The sequence below is a fragment of the Schistocerca cancellata genome, chromosome 8 (assembly GCF_023864275.1).
Source record: "Schistocerca cancellata isolate TAMUIC-IGC-003103 chromosome 8, iqSchCanc2.1, whole genome shotgun sequence".
In the NCBI taxonomy this organism is placed as follows: Eukaryota; Metazoa; Arthropoda; class Insecta; order Orthoptera; family Acrididae; genus Schistocerca; species Schistocerca cancellata.
The window spans coordinates 579,257,917-579,277,007 of record NC_064633.1 but is presented as its reverse complement, the minus strand read 5'-3'; the positions used below and the strand labels follow the sequence as shown (position 1 = coordinate 579,277,007).

Sequence of the window (19,091 nt, the reverse complement as noted above, 5' to 3'; positions counted from 1 at the left end):
CATTCGTTTTCTGAATTTGCGTGGTGTGAAACCAATTGAAGTTCATCGACAGTTGAAGGAGACATGTGGTGATGGAGTTATGGATGTGTCGAAAGTGCATACGTGGGTGCGACAGTTTAATGAAGGCAGAACATCGTGTGACAACAAACCGAAACAACCTCGGCCTCACACAAGCCGGTCTGACGACATGATCGAGAAAGTGGAGAGAATTGTTTTGGGGGATCGCCGAATGACTGTTGAACAGATCACCTCCAGAGTTGGCATTTCCGTGGTTTCTGTGCACACAATCCTGCATGACGACCTGAAAATGCGAAAAGTGTCATGCAGGTGGGTGCCACGAATGCTGATGGACGACCACACGGCTGCCCGTGTGGCATGTTGCCAAGGAATGTTGACGCGCAACGACAGCATGAATGGGACTTTCTTTTCGTCGGTTGTGACAATGGATGAGACGCCTGGATGCCATTTTTCAATCCAGAAACAAAGCGCCAGTCAGCTAGATGGAAGCACACAGATTCACCGCCACCAAAAAAATTTCGGGTAACCGCCAGTGCTGAAAAAATGATGGTGTCCATGTTCTGGGACAGCGAGGGCGTAATCCTTACCCATTGCGTTCCAAAGGGCACTACGGTAACAGGTGCATCCTACGAAAATGTTTTGAAGAACAAATTCCTTCCTGCACTGCAACAAAAACGTCCGGGAAGGGCTGCGCGTGTGCTGTTTCACCAAGACAACACAGCCGCACATCGAGCTAACGTTACGGAACAGTTTCTTCGTGATAACAACTTTGAAGTGATTCCTCATGCTCCCTACTCACCTGACCTGGCTCCTAGTGACTTTTGGCTTTTTCCAACAATGAAAGACACTCTTCGTGGCCGCACATTCACCAGCCGTGCTGCTATTGCCTCAGCGATTTTCCAGTGGTCAAAACAGACTCCTAATGAAGTCTTCGCCACTGCCATGCAATCATGGCGTCAGCGTTGTGAAAAATGTGTACGTCTGCAGGGCGATTACGTCGAGAAATAACGCCAGTTTCATCGATTTCGGGTGAGTAGTTAATTAGAAAAAAAATCGGAGGCCTTAGAACTTGAATGCACCTCGTACATGATTCGTGTTAACATTAACGAACACATTACCATTTTATACCTACTGATGCAACTACACTTAAAAACTATATTTTTATAGTGGCTACCAGTTTTAACTAGAAATTCGTCATTGGAAAAGAAGTAGTTGTCAAGGAGAAATAATTTTGAATTAGATTTAAAGCTTTCTTCACTACCTGTCAGATATTTTATGTTATTAGGCAAAAGATCAAAAATTTTTGTCAAACTGTCTATTTGCTTCTGTCTCAGGTTTTTCGGCCGACGTTCGTCTGATGATTTTATTGACGTTTCGCCAGCACGAGTGGCTGGCATTGTCAAACCTTCACCCTCCAGTTCACTACCGGCAATGGAGTGTGAAGCTTTGACAATGCAGCCAATCGTGCTGGAGAACCGTCAGTAAAATCATCAGACGAACGTCGGTTCAAATGGCTCTGAGCACTATGGGACTTAACATCTGCGGTCATCAGTCCCCTAGAACTTAAAACTACTTAAACCTACCTAACGTAAGGACATCACACACATCCATGCCCGAAGCAGGATTCGAACCTGCGACCGTAGCAGTCGCGCGGTTCCGGACTGCGCGCCTAGAACCGCTAGACCACCACGGCCGGCACGAACGTCGGTCGAAGAACCCGAGACAGAAGCAAATAGGCAGTTTGTCAACAAGTGGCCACGAAAGCCTTAACAATTTTGTAAAAATTTTTGTGATTGCATGTTGAACTCCTCTTCTGAGACACTGACAGCTTCAACAATGGATCATAAAGATCATTTTTTCCTCTAGTGTTGTAGGTATGTATATCAAAGTTCTGAAATGGAGATGGATTATTTATGATGAACTTCATTAGCGAAAATATGTATTGTAGCTGCGTCATTAAAATGGCTAGCTAATTGAAGGCGTTACCTACATGACGTCTGTGGTTGAGCACCACATATTATTCTTACTGCTCGCTTTTGTGCAATCAGTACTTTCTAAGTCATGAGTTTCCCCAGAACATTATTGCATACGACATTACGAAGTGGAAATATGCAAAATATATCAGGAGGCTGATGCGTTTGTTCGCAATATTAGCAGTTATACTAAAAGCAACAGTAGCTTAATTGTTTGAGAAGCTCAGTAATATGCTTCTTCCTGTTCAACTTTTCCTCAACGTGTACACCCAAAAGTTTGGAGCGTTCTACCCTACTTACTGACTCCAGCTCATATAAGCAGGGCATAATTTTGTCACATGTCAGTAGTCTATCATATGACAGTGGGATCCCCGATGGAGTTCACCAACCATGAACACATCGATATGCTTTTGGTGTTGGGTGCAACCAGTAACCAACCTGCTGCTGCAGCACATACATATGCTGCACAGCACCCTCATAGGCCCCAGCCCGATAGGAATGCTTTTCGTCACTTGAAGCAATGCCATCGCGAAACCGGTATTGCCAGTCCACAAGTAACTGACAGGGGTCGTCCAAAGGCTAGATGAACTCGACAAACAGAGGACGCGACTCTTGAAACCGTTCTTCAGTCACCTCAGTGAAGTTCGCACGACATTGCAAGGCAGTTTCAGACGTCTCAAAGACTAGTTGTTGAAGCGTTGCACGATGAACAACTGCATCAGTATCATTACACGTTAAGTCAACAGTAGCGACCAGAAGACCGCATTCAGCGAGCACAGTTTCACATCAAGTGGAAAATAACGAACATTTTATAAATAATGTCATATGGACTGACGAATCTACCTTCACTCGTGAAGGTATTTTCAACTTCCACGACAACCATTATTGGTTGGAACACAACGCAAGTCACCCGTGAAAGCGACTTTCCGGCACACTTTGGTAGAAAACTATGAGCTGGAACCGTGGGAGGAGAGCTTTTGGGCCCTTACCTATTGGCGGACAAGTCGAATGCGCCACTGTGTCATACATTTCTTCCAATACTTTGCCTGATGCATTAGAAAACTTTTCACTTGGTGTTCGGTGCCAGCTGTGGTTTCAGCATGAATGAATGTGTGTAAGTATTTATCCAGAGAAATGGATTTGTCATGGTGGTCCAATATTCTGATCTACACGTTCCTGGGCCTTAATCCACTGGATTTTTATTTGTGGTGTCACTCCAAGGAGCAAGTTTATAGTACTCTACCAACGGATGTACACGATCTAATAGCTAGCCTGCATGCAATCGTAGACGCAAGTATGTTGTGTACGGTCCAGTACAAATGTACTGTCTCTTTCTTGTAACAAAAAGTGCAGTAGTCGAGCTTCTTTTCCATGACTAAACACTCGACAGCAATTAAATGACTCACTGTATCACAGCTTGAAGGTTCAGATGAAGAAGGTGACGTCAGTATACTGGCACCAGTGACAGAGGACTAGTTCTTTGCTTTTCAAATTCTTTTGTGATGGCTCTCCGCTGTGATTAATTACAAGCAGCGGCAGTATTGTTGAAGCATCCAGCTGCCTCCCGTGTGTGTATGTGCATGATGTCCCACAATGCTGCCGTGTGGCTGATCAGACAGCTGCTGTCGGCGACGTCCCCGGACTCGACAGATTTAAGTTACGTTGTGCAAGACGCGACAGTTGGCTGCGACTGCGACGCTGCCCCCCCCCCCCCTCTTTTCCCACCCTGGCAGAGGGCGACACGGCCGCAGCAACACGACTGGAGTTGTCGCTGTTTCCCAAGCTCCGGTCGGCGGCGGCGGATTCAAATACATAAGAAAAATAAGAATTCCGATTTTCTTGCTGTAAAAAATACTGTATGTTAATGCAACAAAGTTACATCGGCTCCCAGAGTTAGTTTTTCGATACAGATTCTCCTTTTACTTTAAAAAATTGAAAAGTATCTCTTCCGGTTTTGCGTGTTTTTTTTCGCTGTATATTACTTCTCTATCAATTGTGAGGAAAGTAAAAGGTACAAAAAATTGATGTTTGCGTATCTTACAGTTTCACATCACAGCTGGATAATGAGGATTCTATTTTTCCGATATTCGTCACAGTTATTCCAATACTTAATTTACAAATAACCTACTGCATAAAATTTGAATTGTGTACAGTGAAAAATGTGCTGACTGGCTACTTTACGTATGGTTCACGTTAGGTCATACATCGTTGCCGATGAAAAGAAGCTAACATATCGAAATTATTTTTAAAGTTGAGATCAGAATGATATCGATCTCCGTTTCCGAGATTTGGGCTCATATATCTCCGGGAGCGTCGCGACTAGCCGCCAGTTCTGTCGACGCGCAACGAGAATCGTGTGGTCATCACACGATAAAGAATGCATTTGTTTTGTTTCGCTGACACATTTGGACCTAATGAAACCATTTTATGTCATATTTCTCCGGTATGAGTTACTAATATTTCTCCATATGCTCTTGACAATTTCATTTAAAATGCTACGAAATGTAGGTTTCTTAAAGCCAAGTGATCAAGCAGAACCCATTTTCTTGGTTTTGCTGAGGCATCTGAACCTGTTCCAAGCTTTCTTTCTCGTTTATTTCTCTGATACGAGTCCCGAATATTCCTCCATCTGTTTTTGCACATTTCACCTAAAATTCCAATGAAAGATAAGTTTATTAACAATAAGTGCACGCTAGCGTCATTGCATTGTTTCAAGTTCTTGACAACAAGATAGGGTTACACCTTAAACATCTCTAGAATTTTCATTCTGAACGTCTACAGTATACACTGGCAGAAATGTGGAAGAAATAATGTCCGTGCTTGTTCACAAAATTTCACAAATTATACTTGTCAGTTTCTCCCATGCAGAAACTTTGGGAACAAGCTAAGACAACTTTCATAGCCGACTGAATCTTTATTCCCATCCAAATGAACTTCCATATTCTTATATTCTGACAGCATACATCGTTATGGATGACACGAACATTTAATCTTGCCAAGCTGCACTCAAAAGATGACTCCAGGATTTACAAAAGACGAATTTCAATTGTGAACTGTGTCAGACCAGAAGGGCCTTGTAAAACAGCAGTGCACTTTTGGCACAAGTTTTTTGAGCACCATCTTCTACCAATGAATTGAAGTGAATGTGACAAATTACTTATTGCAGCATACTGTTTGCGCAATCTGTTGAGAAACGCCTTCCTCAAAAACGAACATCTATTGATTACAGAAAGCTGTACAACAATCTGGTGGTGGTTTTTCACAACTAGAAGGTATCATCAAGACACCAATCTACCGTTTACTTTCAAAGTGAAGGTATTGTAAAATGTAACTTTCTCGTTGTACTTTAGATTGTTCATTTTATAATGTACCTGCCGTTTTCAATTTTTATCGTCACAAAAAAGAGTAATGCGAAAATTGACCTTCAAGTTCATTTTCATCATTCTAATGCTACATCTGCATGGATTATACTGATTTTCATAACAGGCATGAAAAATTTGCATTAATGGGAAAATATTATATATTTCACTCACCTGCCAGATTCAACTTTGCACCAATTTCTTCCCAAATTTTGTCTCTGAACATAGTGTCTCTATATTTAGGGTTCTTCAAATCGTAAAGGCAAGGATGTTGCGAGACCAGCTCACAGAGCATCACATCCTGTGAGTGGCTCATTTCAGTTTTCCTTGACTGGCTCGACATCTTTCTGGCAGCCGTACGTCTTTGTGTCGTCCGACTTCCGTCGCAACACTGCTCACTGGTGCAGTGCTGCGGCAGCTGCCGCAACAGTCGCGCGTCGCATCCCAAACTCGAACTGCGCATGCGGCAGCAGGCAACTTCTGACGTCACGTAGCGACCCGTCACAGTCGCTAGTGTGGGTCGCGTCTTGGACAACGTACCTTAAGGCAACAGCGGCTGAGGCACGGTTGACGTCTCCAGCGCTCTGGGTGGCACGCTATATCCCTCGGACGGATAGCCCTGCGGCAGCGACGTTGCGTTTTGTGTCTCAGGGTAGGCTGCCCCGTCACAAGGGCAAACTGAGGACTCCGTTGAGCACCCCGGATGATGCCCCAACCATGATGGTGGTGGTATTGCTGCGATACTAACACAAGATGTTTTCAGTACAAAAGTGGCTATATATTTATACTGCCACGGGCTGCATTCGCTTCGGATTCTCTGTGCCTTGCGGCATGTATACTAGACACTTCCACGTTTTCTGGTGTGGAAAGGCTTCCACCTTCTTTGACTAGGTCCTGTTGTGTCAACAAATTCCACGCGTCACCTGGCCGATTCGCCTTGCAATGTGCAGTGGTTGTGTAGTGGTTTGTAAGCCGTAACATCTGTGCTAACCCACGGTTTATCTGGTGTAATCTATTTCCTACTTCGCGCATTTCTGACCAAATACGGGCCATGCGCTACATTGTGATAGCAATTACCACTCAGCTGGAGATGCAATAATGAGTCAAGGTTACGTATTTAAAGCTATATTTGTAGCAACCAAGGTGTGAGCAAGAAATTGTAGGAGGAGAGCATGGCACGCATCTGATGACACTTTTTCTCATTGCCTGCTGTTACGATTTCATAGAGTAGCTACCTCGTAAAGAGAAGTGCGTGCGAGGCCGTTAACTTCAAAGTCAGTCAAGAAGGCAAAAGTTGGTGTTATTCAAAGGCCTCACGCAGAAATTGATCTTATTAGGCAACCGCACAGTGACGGATTTCTGTGTGGTTTGCGTGTTAAAAGCGAGGTAGGAGCGAGCCTATAGAACTCGAAGACTTACATCGAGAAGCAAAATCACAACTCGGTGCATCACACTATAAACTTTAGGTCAGCTACTATCCAGTTTCTGTGCTATTTGGCTCATCGGAGTCATGCAGTTTAACGAGCTACCACAAGCAACTATAATTTCTGTAGTACATGATTCCAAATGTCTACTGCACGCAGTTCCTACCATAATGTTCACTCGGAAACAGGCTAAGTGGGTGTGCATTGACTGACAAGCAGCAATTCGTGTTGCGTTTGAAACTGATTGTCAGGTTGCTGTCGGTTAAGATCTTTTTACAACCACTTTAGTTATACTGTGTTACATATATGTGAGTCGTACACTATTCCTAACAGACACGTCCAACAGTCCTCTCTGAATAAGCCACAAATCTGGCAATTTCATCCATGGTGGGTCACAGGCAGATCAAAATACGTCCATTGCTTTCTGCCAGTCCGTCAAGTCTCCAAGTCGTTCCATGTGATTGTGGTGATCCCGTCAAATACCTGGCAGATAGGGGTCAGTTTACTGCCCGAGTTTATGCTAGAGGGCCACACGACCGTCTGATACCAGCTGTACACGAACTATAGAGTTCCAAAACGACCTGTTCTATTGGCTGACTGCATTTTTGTCTAGTGGACTTACTATGATTAACGCGAACGTTATTCCTGCTGAGGAATCGACGAGTAATGTTAGTTAGTTTAGTTTAGTTAGTTACGTGATCCATTGATCAATAGCATGGAAACCCGTTATGATGTGGAATGTGTCAAATGTACAAGAAATGCACAGAGGAAACAAGTTCCTTTTTCTTTTCTTTTTTTTTTGTTTACATTATAGTGTTATACTTAAATATTTCTATTATCTATCCCATTCCCTTAAATGGCACAAAATGCATATATTATATCTCCAGATTTATTTACTCATATTCAAGAATTCATCTATGGTATAGAAGGAGTTATCAAGGAGGTATGATTTAAATTTGCTTTTGAAACTATTACTGCTGTCTGTCAGACATTTTATTTCATCTGGTAATTTATCAGAAAGTTTTATAGCAGCATATTTTACCCCTTTCTGCGCCAAAGATAGGTTAAGTATAGGATACTGTAGGTCTTTATTTTTTATGGTATTGTAATCATGAATGTCACTGATGATTTTAAACTGGTCCATGTTGTTGAGAAAAAATTTCATTACTGAGTAAATGTACTGTTAAGTAGTTGTAAGAATTCCTAACCTTTTAAACAGGTGCCTACAAGATTTGCGACTATGAGCCCCACACATTATTCTAACTACTTTCCTTTGAGCGGTCAATACCTTTTGCCTAAGTGCTGAGTTGCCCCAGAATATTATTCCGTATAACATCAGAGAGATGAAGTATGCAAAGTATGTTAGCTTACTAATTTCTACATCCTCAAAATTGGCAATTATTCTGATTGCAAAAGTTGTTGAACCTAGTCGCTTTAGGAGATCCAAAATATGAATTTTCCAATTGAGATTCTCATCTATATGTACACCCAAAAACTTAGTATGCTCTGCCCTGGCTACTGACTTCTTTTGATGTGTTATGTTTATTGAAGAAATTAAACTTTTTGCAGCAGAAAATTGGATGTACTGTGTTTTTTCAAAGTTCAGAGCAAGCCCATTCGCAGAAAACCAATTAATAACTTTCCAAAGACCTTATTTGTATCATTTTCTATCAGACTTTCTTTTACTGCATTAATAATTATGCTTGTATCATCAGCAAACAGTGTCAGTTCAGCATCTTGTTTCACATAAGAAGGGAGGTCATTCACATGTATCAAGAACAGGAGGGGACCCATGATCGAACCTTGTGGAACACCTAATGCAATTTCACCCCAGTTAGATGAAGTGGCAAACTTGTTTGAATCACTTGAAGCATATAACAAGACTTTTTGCTTCCTGTTCTGTAGATATGACTTAATCCACCCATATGCTGTTCCATTTATACCATAGAATTGTAATTTCTCTAACATAATGTCATGGTTCACACAATCAAATGCTTTGGATAAGTCACAGAATATTCCTACTGGTGACATTTTACTATTTAAAGACAGTGAAATTGTATATTGCTGTCTGAGCAGAACAGCATTTCTGTTCCAAACTGTGATTTACTAAGTATCCCATTACTGTTGAGATGGCTAACCACTCTTGAGTACATTACTTTCTCAAAGATTTTTCAAAATGCTGTAAGCAAGGATACTGGCCAGTAATTATTGACGTCTGTGGTTTCCCCCTTTTTGTAGAGAGGCCTGACAATGGCATATTTTAGCCTGCAAACATACCCTGAGTCAGTGATGCATTACATATGTGACTCAAAACATCAGCTGTAATTGCTCCACATTGTTTTAACAACTTGTTAGAGATGTCATCTGCTCCAACAGAACATTTATTTTTCAAAGATTTAATAATTTTCCTTATTTCACAAGAGGTTGTTAGATGAGACTTCATCTGGAGAGTGCTTGACATGCATTTATGTCAGTGTGCCACAGAGGAGCAGTAATTCAAAGTACTCAGTGAACCATGGGCTATTAATTAAACTCAACTGCAGAGTGATGGGAGGGGACTTCCACACACGCAGCAAGTGTTGATCTCAGTTGGAAGATGACAATGAGCTCGAAGGAAGGAAACCTTTACAACATGGCGGATGGACCCACTCAAGGCGTTCAACCGTGACTCACGACTCGACTTCTGTAGCTGTTCCTGAGATGGCCGTGTGCTGTTGTCTTGTGGCAGGAGGCAGCCGGTTCTCGTGGCGCAGCTACTACCACGGGCAGCTGGGCCCGCCGCGAGAGGCGCTGGGGTCGCTGGGCCTGCTGTGCCTGGCCAGCCTGCTGCTGGCGCTGCTGTCGCTCATTTTCCTGCTGCGGTTGGCGCCCCTGCCCGCGGGGGAGCCCCCCTCAGACGAATACGTGCTGGTGCACGACGCCACTCTGGCGCTGTGTGCGCTCGCGCTCTCGCTGAACCTGTGCTGCCTGCTCGTCTGCGCCGTGCAGGTCCTCTTCGCCGTCCGCCTCGTGCGATCGCCGCACGGCGCCGAGAGGTGAGTAACCACACTGCACCGTACCACTCTGTGACTCGAATAAAATGTTGTATTTTTGTTCGTACAATATGAGCTTCCTTGGCTGGTACTGACATCACTTGAAACTTCTGGGCTATTAGGCCATGGTTAATACACTCCTGGAAATTGAAATAAGAACACCGTGAATTCATTGTCCCAGGAAGGGGAAACTTTATTGACACATTCCTGGGGTCAGATACATCACATGATCACACTGACAGAACCACAGGCACATAGACACAGGCAACAGAGCATGCACAATGTCGGCACTAGTACAGTGTATATCCACCTTTCGCAGCAATGCAGGCTGCTATTCTCTCATGGAGACGATCGTAGAGATGCTGGATGTAGTCCTGTGGAACGGCTTGCCATGCCATTTCCACCTGGCGCCTCAGTTGGACCAGCGTTCGTGCTGGACGTGCAGACCGCATGAGACGACGCTTCATCCAGTCCCAAACATGCTCAATGGGGGACAGATCCGGAGATCTTGCTGGCCAGGGTAGTTGACTTACACCTTCTAGAGCACGTTGGGTGGCACGGGATACATGCGGACGTGCATTGTCCTGTTGGAACAGCAAGTTCCCTTGCCGGTCTAGGAATGGTAGAACGATGGGTTCGATGACGGTTTGGATGTACCGTGCACTATTCAGTGTCCCCTCGACGATCACCAGTGGTGTACGGCCAGTGTAGGAGATCGCTCCCCACACCATGATGCCGGGTGTTGGCCCTGTGTGCCTCGGTCGTATGCAGTCCTGATTGTGGCGCTCACCTGCACGGCGCCAAACACGCATACGACCATCATTGGCACCAAGGCAGGAGCGACTCTCATCGCTGAAGACGACACGTCTCCATTCGTCCCTCCATTCACGCCTGTCGCGACACCACTGGAGGCGGGCTGCACGATGTTGGGGCGTGAGCGGAAAACGGCCTAACGGTGTGCGGGACCGTAGCCCAGCTTCATGGAGACGGTTGCGAATGGTCCTCGCCGATACCCCAGGAGCAACAGTGTCCCTAATTTGCTGGGAAGTGGCGGTGCGGTCCCCTACGGCACTGCGTAGGATCCTACGGTCTTGGCATGCATCCGTGCGTCGCTGCGGTCCGGTCCCAGGTCGACGGGCACGTGCACCTTCCGCCGACCACTGGCGACAACATCGATGTACTGTGGAGACCTCACGCCCCACGTGTTGAGCAATTCGGCGGTACGTCCACCCGGCCTCCCGCATACCCACTATACGCCCTCGCTCAAAGTCCGTCAACTTCACATACGGTTCATGTCCACGCTGTCGCGGCATGCTACCAGTGTTACAGACTGCGATGGAGCTCCGTATGCCACGGCAAACTGGCTGACACTGACGGCGGCGGTGCACAAATGCTGCGCAGCTAGCGCCATTCGACGGCCAACACCGCGGTTCCTGGTGTGTCCGCTGTGCCGTGCGTGTGATCATTGCTTGTACAGCCCTCTCGCAGTGTCCGGAGCAAGTATGGTGGGTCTGACACACCGGTGTCAATGTCTTCTTTTTTCCATTTCCAGGAGTGTATTAAACTTTCTACTACCGTTTCCTCTCCGTCTGTGGGAGACGCCTTCGGATGTAAAGTGGTGAACTGCAACTGGAACTCATTGGAGCGCCGAATATATGGGCAGGGTAGAGGGCACCACAGTCCCATCACATGACGTTGGCTATGCGATTATTATTAGAGCCAACATTCTTGATTGAAAGTAATGGATGGTCATTCTTACTTTACAGTGTTGGCATCCAAATATCCATCACGATAATACACCCACATATTCATCGCTGTTGGTGTGTGACTATTGCACAAAAAACTAAATCACTGTGCTCCCTCACCCTCTATACTCTCCAGAACTGGCCACTGTGGATTTTTTTATTTTGTATTGCGAAAGTTGAAAACTGCGTTGAAAGGACGAAGATTTGCAACGATAGACAAGATAAAATTCACAGAACTGCGCTTTGCACGATCCAGCAAGAGACGTACCAAGATTGCTTCTGTCTATGGAAATGGTGTTGAAAGTGGTGTACCAATTGTGGAGGAGAGTATTTCGAAGTAGACCATGCACAATAAGTGAAAGATAAGTGTAGAATAATTTTGTGGATAAAGTTCTGGAATTTTTTGAACAGACCTCGTAACAGTACTCGCAGTTGCCTTTTCGAGGCGCCAGTGCACCTGCTATTTTTCAACGATTTTTGGAACAGCTTAAAGCATCTCTGCTGGGTTGTGCAAACTGTTTGAATGACATTGTAGTTTCTGGTGCCTCCACTGAGCAACATTTACAAATCTCCATACTCTTTTTTTCTGTTGGTTGGGTTGGGTTGTTTGGGGAAGGAGACCAGACAGCGAGGTCATCAGTCTCATTGGATTAGGCAAGGAAGGGGAAGGAAGTCGGCCGTGCTCTTTGAAAGGAACCATCCTGGCATTTGCCTGGAGTGATTTAGGGAAATCGCGGAAAACCTAAATCAGGATGGCCGGACGCGGGATTGAATCGTCATCCTCCCGAATGCGAGTCCAGTGTCTAACCACTGCGCCACCTCCCTCGGCTTTTTTTTCCGACCTCTAAGCAGCTGGGTTGAAGTGTAATTTAGAAAAACTTCAATTTTTTCAACCTTTTATCGTTTATCGTGGGTTTCCTCACGAGGGTCTGAAACCCTTGCATCAACATGTATCTGCTATTGTGTTGCTTCCACACACTATGTCTGTCAAAGAACTGTAGGTTGTTCTCAGCAAAGTCGCCTACTACCATAAGTTTTCACCTGTGACTGCGACAATTGCTCGTTCATCGCATGCATTGCTGCGCAGAGGGACTCAGTTTCACTGCTCGCCGACTTCTGAAACCGCGTTTTCCACCAGTAAGGCCATGTTGCAGTCTCTGTCCTGCTTAGTGACGTACCAACCAGGCCTCCACTTGGTCCTTGCAATGGACGCTTCACAGTATAGACCGTTGTTTTAGTACGTGTATAACTGCAGTGCCGAAGTCTTGTGCTATTCCTCGATTAGGTGTTGAAAATGTTGAACTCAAATTTATTGATGGAATACCAGACTATTGCAATGTGTCGATAACATTACGAGATATACATGCTGAATTTTTGTGGGATACAAGGATCAGATATTTTCCAAATACTGTACTGCTGCTGCACGGATTTAAAAAAAATCAAGTAATTTTTTTCGATGTCGATGATAATTCTAGATGGTGAATAAATAAATGTATTTACAATCTTAAGTTTGTTTTGTGTTTTTATTTCTCTAGACAAAATGTCACATACGTTAATGCAGTTGAGTACACGTTAGTGCACGTTTATGTACGTTAATATATGTGACACTCTTCCCTTGAAATATACCACTTGGAGTTCATTCTATCGTGTAGCTGTTGTAGCTCAGTTGGTAAGGTGACTACGCTGTAGTGGCTACACACATATTGTTTATCATACAAAAGCCTATTGCATGCCAGTACCTAACACAGTAGGTATCATGGCAGGCTGGGTGAAGCACCCTTGCCGCAAGGACTTTGTTGTGGGTGACTGGTCCTGTGATGATGACGAAGACCAGAAGACCAATAAGAAGAATGGAGCACTCCTTCCTGACAGCATACAAGCGATAATTCTAGTTCCAATTTCTTCACGGCTCTGTTAATGCACATAGACGGAGTCCGCTTCGAGTACCTTTTCGTTTTCTTCAAAACACTCTTTCAACTCAAGTACCAGTTACTGCAATGTTAGATGGAGTAGATGGTGTAAAATACAGAGCATTCAGCGAAAGTGTCGACATCCCCCCACCTGAAGAGATAAAGCCTAACACTGTCTTCATATTCGACAATGTGGCTGTTGAAAAGCAGGATCAAATCCGTAGATATTTCTGCTTTGGTTGTCGTATGGGTGTTGACATTTTATCTGAGTCAGACATATTCCAGGATCCCGAAACAGTTGAGGGATAACGCCAACCTCATTCTAGCCTTCAAACAAGACAATCTCAATTTAAAACACATTTACCAGGCTCACATAGGGACAGACATGTCATACAATGAATTTGTAAAGATATGTGAGGATTGCTGGAATCAGTCACAATATAGGTTTTTCGTTATTGATAAAACTCGAAAATTGAATGACGGTAGGTACAGCCAGAACTTCCAGGAGTTTCTCCATAAATAAATGTAAAAAATAGGTGAGTGCATCAGTAGACACTACAACATGGACAAATTCGCACGCATGGCAGACGTCCAGACTGAGAGGTTAGGTGTGCATAGACAAAATGCTCACACGTACACCGATATGAAATTTAAAAATCTGGAAGAAGGAATCAGTAAGGCTGTAAGGGCATTAAAGGACACTCAGAAACTTCTTGCACTTAACCAAAACTGGCTAGAGAACAGAATTAGCGAAACTGAGAGGAAGATAGAAGCTGAGGTCGTTGCTATTGAAGAAGGGGGTGCAGGAAAGAAGAGGAAGAACAAAGCATATATAAAACCATGTGATATACGGAACTCAGATTAGTATGTGCCTAGATGTCGACAAAGCATAAAGTCATTCAGGTGTGCAAAGCGGGTCGAGAGAAATTACGCTTGTTGAGGTTGGGACATATGGATCGGGAGCAAACACAAGAGAAACTTTTAAACTTGTTACCAAATCTATCATGAAGATGGCTTCGTGTGATAATGATCCAATCGCTGAATTCACTAACCAGTATGTGGTCGGTAGGATAGATAGAACATTTGGTGTCAGCAGGGAGAGACCGTACGTGCTAGGCTCTCAAACTATAAGTTTAACCAATAGCACGATACGCATTGAGGATAAAGAATTTAAAAGAACACCAGGGTTGATGAATCTAATCTTCCTAAGGCCCTCAAAAAACTTAAAATACTCTACCAGTGATCGCAAAGTCTATGGTGAAATACTGCAGTTGACTGAGGTGCACAAAAATCCTGACGGAACACTGAGAAACCTGCAAAACTCTAAATACACAACCATTAAACAATCTTTACTGAATGAGCAACCTAAAAGCATTGGTGAGGGTGTAGACATTCAACATAAAGGAATGAGCAATCAACTCCCACAGTACGTATATTACGATGAGCTGGATGAACTAACAGACAAACTTCGACTGTTGATGGCTTTGGCTGTTGTGGGCAATACAGCACACTCGAATGAGGTTACCTCAGTAATTTCAGAACTTAGAGAGGAATCATTGAATAATAATAGCGAATATGGAAACAGTGGTTCTGGAGCTGCACAAACCGGAAGAACATAACTGCGCAGACATGTAATGATTAAAGGACTAGACGACTTATGGCTGGCAGATCTTGTGGATATGGGTCTCTACTCCCGTAAGAATAAAGGTTTCAAGTATATTTTAATGGTAATTGATACATACTCTAAATTCACATGGGCATTTCCTGTGAAAACTAAAACAGGCAGAGATGTTGCTGTGGTGTTTGACCATTTGCTGCAGACAGGAACAAATCGATGCCCGGACAATCTTCAAATCGATGATGGTGGCGAGTTTTACAACGAACACTTCAAGACTGTGATGGAGCGGTGCGGGATACACCATTATCCCACTTTTACCCACCTGAAAGCTAGCATCGTGGAGCGTTTGAACAGAACAGTCAAAGCTCAAATGTGGATGCGGATTAATTTTCGTGGTTCACACAAGTGGACAGATATCCTCCCACAGATAATTGCATGGTATAATCGAACCAAACATAGTACAATAAAAATGAGACCGATCGATGTTTGCGATAATTCACTCATGGACACAGTATATTTCCGCATTAAAATGGTGGACCCACGCAAGCTGAGTTTCAATGTAGGCGACTTAGTATGTATTTCAAAACATAAGACAGCGTTCGAGAAATCGTACTTACCAAACTGGTCAGCGGAGATATTGACAGTATCAAAAGTGCAGAGAACGAACCCTAGGACATATATCTTAAAGGATGGCAAGAGTGATGAAATTGCAGGATGCTTTTACACGGAGGAATAGCAGAAGAGTTCTGAACCAGATGTATTTCTCATCGAATGCATCATAAGACGTCGTGGGAATAGAGCGCTAGTTAAATGGTTGGGATTCCCATCATCAGAAAACAGTTGGATTGCCACTGATGAGTTAGTTTATAACAGGGGGCATAGACCTCTATCTCCTCAGTAGCGTACCATTCATGATAGGAAGCACACCATAATAAGAGGTGGAGGTGCTATTCTCGACAAATTTCCTGTTGAATTGCACATTCCAGGTTATAACTTCTGTGGACTTGGAACAAAGCTTCAGAAACGCATGACACGTGGTGATAAAGGTATTATCCTACTAGACTGCCTAGAGCATGACATCACATATGCTGCAAATAAGGATCTCCCAGCATGCCACGTCGCAGACCGAATATTAGCCGATAAAGCCAAGAAAATAAGATGAAGAAAAGATCTCAGAATAGGTCAGCGCGTTGCTGCATTCGTAGTTGAGAAAACCATGCATGGAAAAATTAAGTTACGCTTAGAGGTGATGGATTTCAAACGAATTATGAATGCAGTGCAGGCAGCTTTGGAGATGAAGAAGGAGAAACCTGGTTGTTTGAGAAACTGTATTCTCACTTCAGTGTGTGTAGCTCAATGTATGTTGAAGGGCGAGAAGAAGAAGAAGTAGAAGACCGCAATTAAACCACCTTGCATCCTACCACTACCAAAGACATCAGATGGAATTATTCCATCCCTTGCAGCTCTGTCAGCGGTAGGTTCACTTACAGGCGGGGCTGCAGCAGTTGCCAAAACGGTCAAAAACGCGCCGAATGCGCAGGCTCATCTAGAGGGAGCAAGAAGACATAATCGAGCTATGGAAGCAGCAGCTATCAGAAAGGGTCTCTACTTGAAACCATAGAAGATAGGACTAGGTCTCTTCATAAATAAAACAAAGTCCTGATCGAACACTCACGAATAAACATTTGTTAAGCTAGTTAAAGAAAAACTTCACATTCCTGGATTCCGTGGCATCTTTATGCAGGATACATTACCGAAGACCATGTGGCGAACTGATGAGTATGGAATTCTAAATTCAGATGTTGCTGGGGGTCCAGAGACCCATTGGGTAGCACATGTTAAGAAAAGTGCAAATAAAGTCCAATATTTCGACTCACTTTCAGATTTCCAGCCGCCTGAAGAATTACAACGCTACTTCACCAGCAAAAGACGTGTCTTCTACAATTTCCGGCGATATCAGGACTTTAACACATACCTGTACGGGCATCTCTGTGCTATGTTCCTGCTCACATCCATGACAAATTAGCGTGCGCCTGCAGCAGCAGACTTCTTGAATGAGTGCTATATTTAGATCGGGCGGATGGATGTCTGGAATGCATGCTTTCTCCTCTCCTCCTCAGAGCAGCTGTGCCAACGTCTACACATATAAAAGAGCCATCACTGAACCCACACCCATCATTTGAGGTTTAGATGCAATGTCATACAGTCTGACTTTAAAAGTGCGAGGATCAGTATTACATGCAAATTACTTTCCACCAATTGAGTTAAGTGCAGGGGGCTGGAGTATTGCACTGATTGGTGTGGAGGGAGACATATAACAGCATTCCAAATATCACAAAGAGCAACAATAAACTGCATCTGGAAATTGACAGTCAGAAGGAGATTCTAGAAATACAACCAGGTGCCTACGATGCTGATGATTTAAATGAAGTCTTAAAACAGTCTGGAAAAGGTATTGAACTATGGGCAAACATCAATACGCTTAAATCTGAAATACGGACAGAGAGTGCTATGATCGACTTTAGGCAGAGAGATTCAATAGGTCCACTGCTATGTCACGTTTTGGTGAAGGACCCCAGTAAATTACACATCAGATCAGGCTGTGGACATAATTCCAGTCAGCGCAATCCACGTTGAGTGCAATATTGCCACAAACTCATACCTCAGCGATAAGCTGATTCACTCAATTTACAGATTCTTCCCTACAGTCGGTACTGGGTATAAAATAGTTCAAGCCCCCACAAACGCTATATATCTCCCAGTGACAGTTCAAACATTGGACTGTCTAGAACTGCGTATTGTGGACCAGAATAATCAACTTGTTAACTTTCGAGGAGAAGAGATAATTGTACACTTGCATCTAAGGCAATATGGGGGTAAGGTATAAAGCTAGCACACCGAGCTCACAAACCGTCAGTGCAACGCAGAAGCGCAAGGTGATAACACGCCTTAATTACGAATTCCTTATTTCAGCAGGTTACAAACCGCAAAATGACGTCGCTCAACGTAACTCAGTCAGTAGAGTATGATGATCGAATTATACGTCATGAATACCACTCATACAAACCCTACGCTTCAAGCACATTTAACAAAAATGATGAAATTGGGTTGTTATCCAGCACCAGGACACTGTAACGCTGCCTTGCAAGAGCTTCCAGTCTCTGGACTGTACATTTAAGAAAGCTGTCGGCACTGTGGTAATGCTCTTGAAGCTGACATGTAATGCTCTAGCATTCCTGTTTCAGGAGATACGTTATGAACTTAATGGTATCGAAATCAACCACACACGTAATGTCGGACTAGCATCAACCCTTAAGACATACGTTTCAGCCTTAGCCTCTGATTCAAACAGCTTGGAAAATGTGAGATGGTTCATAGATGGGCCAGATGGTGAGGGGGGATACAACCGATTTACTGCGTGTGTGCCACTAAAAATGCTTATGGAGTACTTTGAGGACATGCAGCGAATTGTTATGAACGCTAAACAGGAACTTATTTTGGTGCAGAGTGCAACTGATGCGAATTCATTCTTTCAAACAGTTGTAGAGAATGTTCAAATCAAGATTAATAGTATAGTATGGAAAATGCCTCACATCGATGTTGCTGATGAGGAACGCTTGAAGCTCTTAAAAGTCCTGAATGCCGGCACCTATCTACCACTAACCTTCCGCTCATGGGAGCTTTTTGAATACCCAACCCTACCTACAGCATCCACACATATGTGGGCTATTAAAACATCAGTGCAGTTGGAAGAACCTCGATTCATCATACTCGCATTTCAAACTCAAAGGTGTGGGAATGTATCAAAGGACTCAACTGAATTTGACCACTGTAAGTTGTTGACTAACGCCAAAGTCTGCTTGAATTCTGAATACTTCTCATATGAGAATCCACATCTACAGTGGGACAGCAATGTATACAGTCTGGCATTTGACATGTATGAGTCCAAGCATCTTACTACGAAGGTGTTGAAAATGAAGGATGCCTACTCAGTCCGCAGAATTTCAAGAAG

The 19,091-nt window shown here is 43.8% G+C and overlaps 1 protein-coding gene across 1 annotated transcript in view; it reads left to right on the top strand.

The window, feature by feature from the left end:
- Positions 1-19,091, top strand: part of LOC126094783 (uncharacterized) — a 207,693-nt gene that overhangs the window by 38,110 nt on the left and 150,492 nt on the right. Inside the window, exon 3 of the mRNA XM_049909345.1 lies at positions 9,503-9,809. Within this exon, the coding sequence (XP_049765302.1) occupies positions 9,503-9,809 (307 nt within the window). The remainder of the gene's footprint in view (positions 1-9,502; positions 9,810-19,091) is intronic.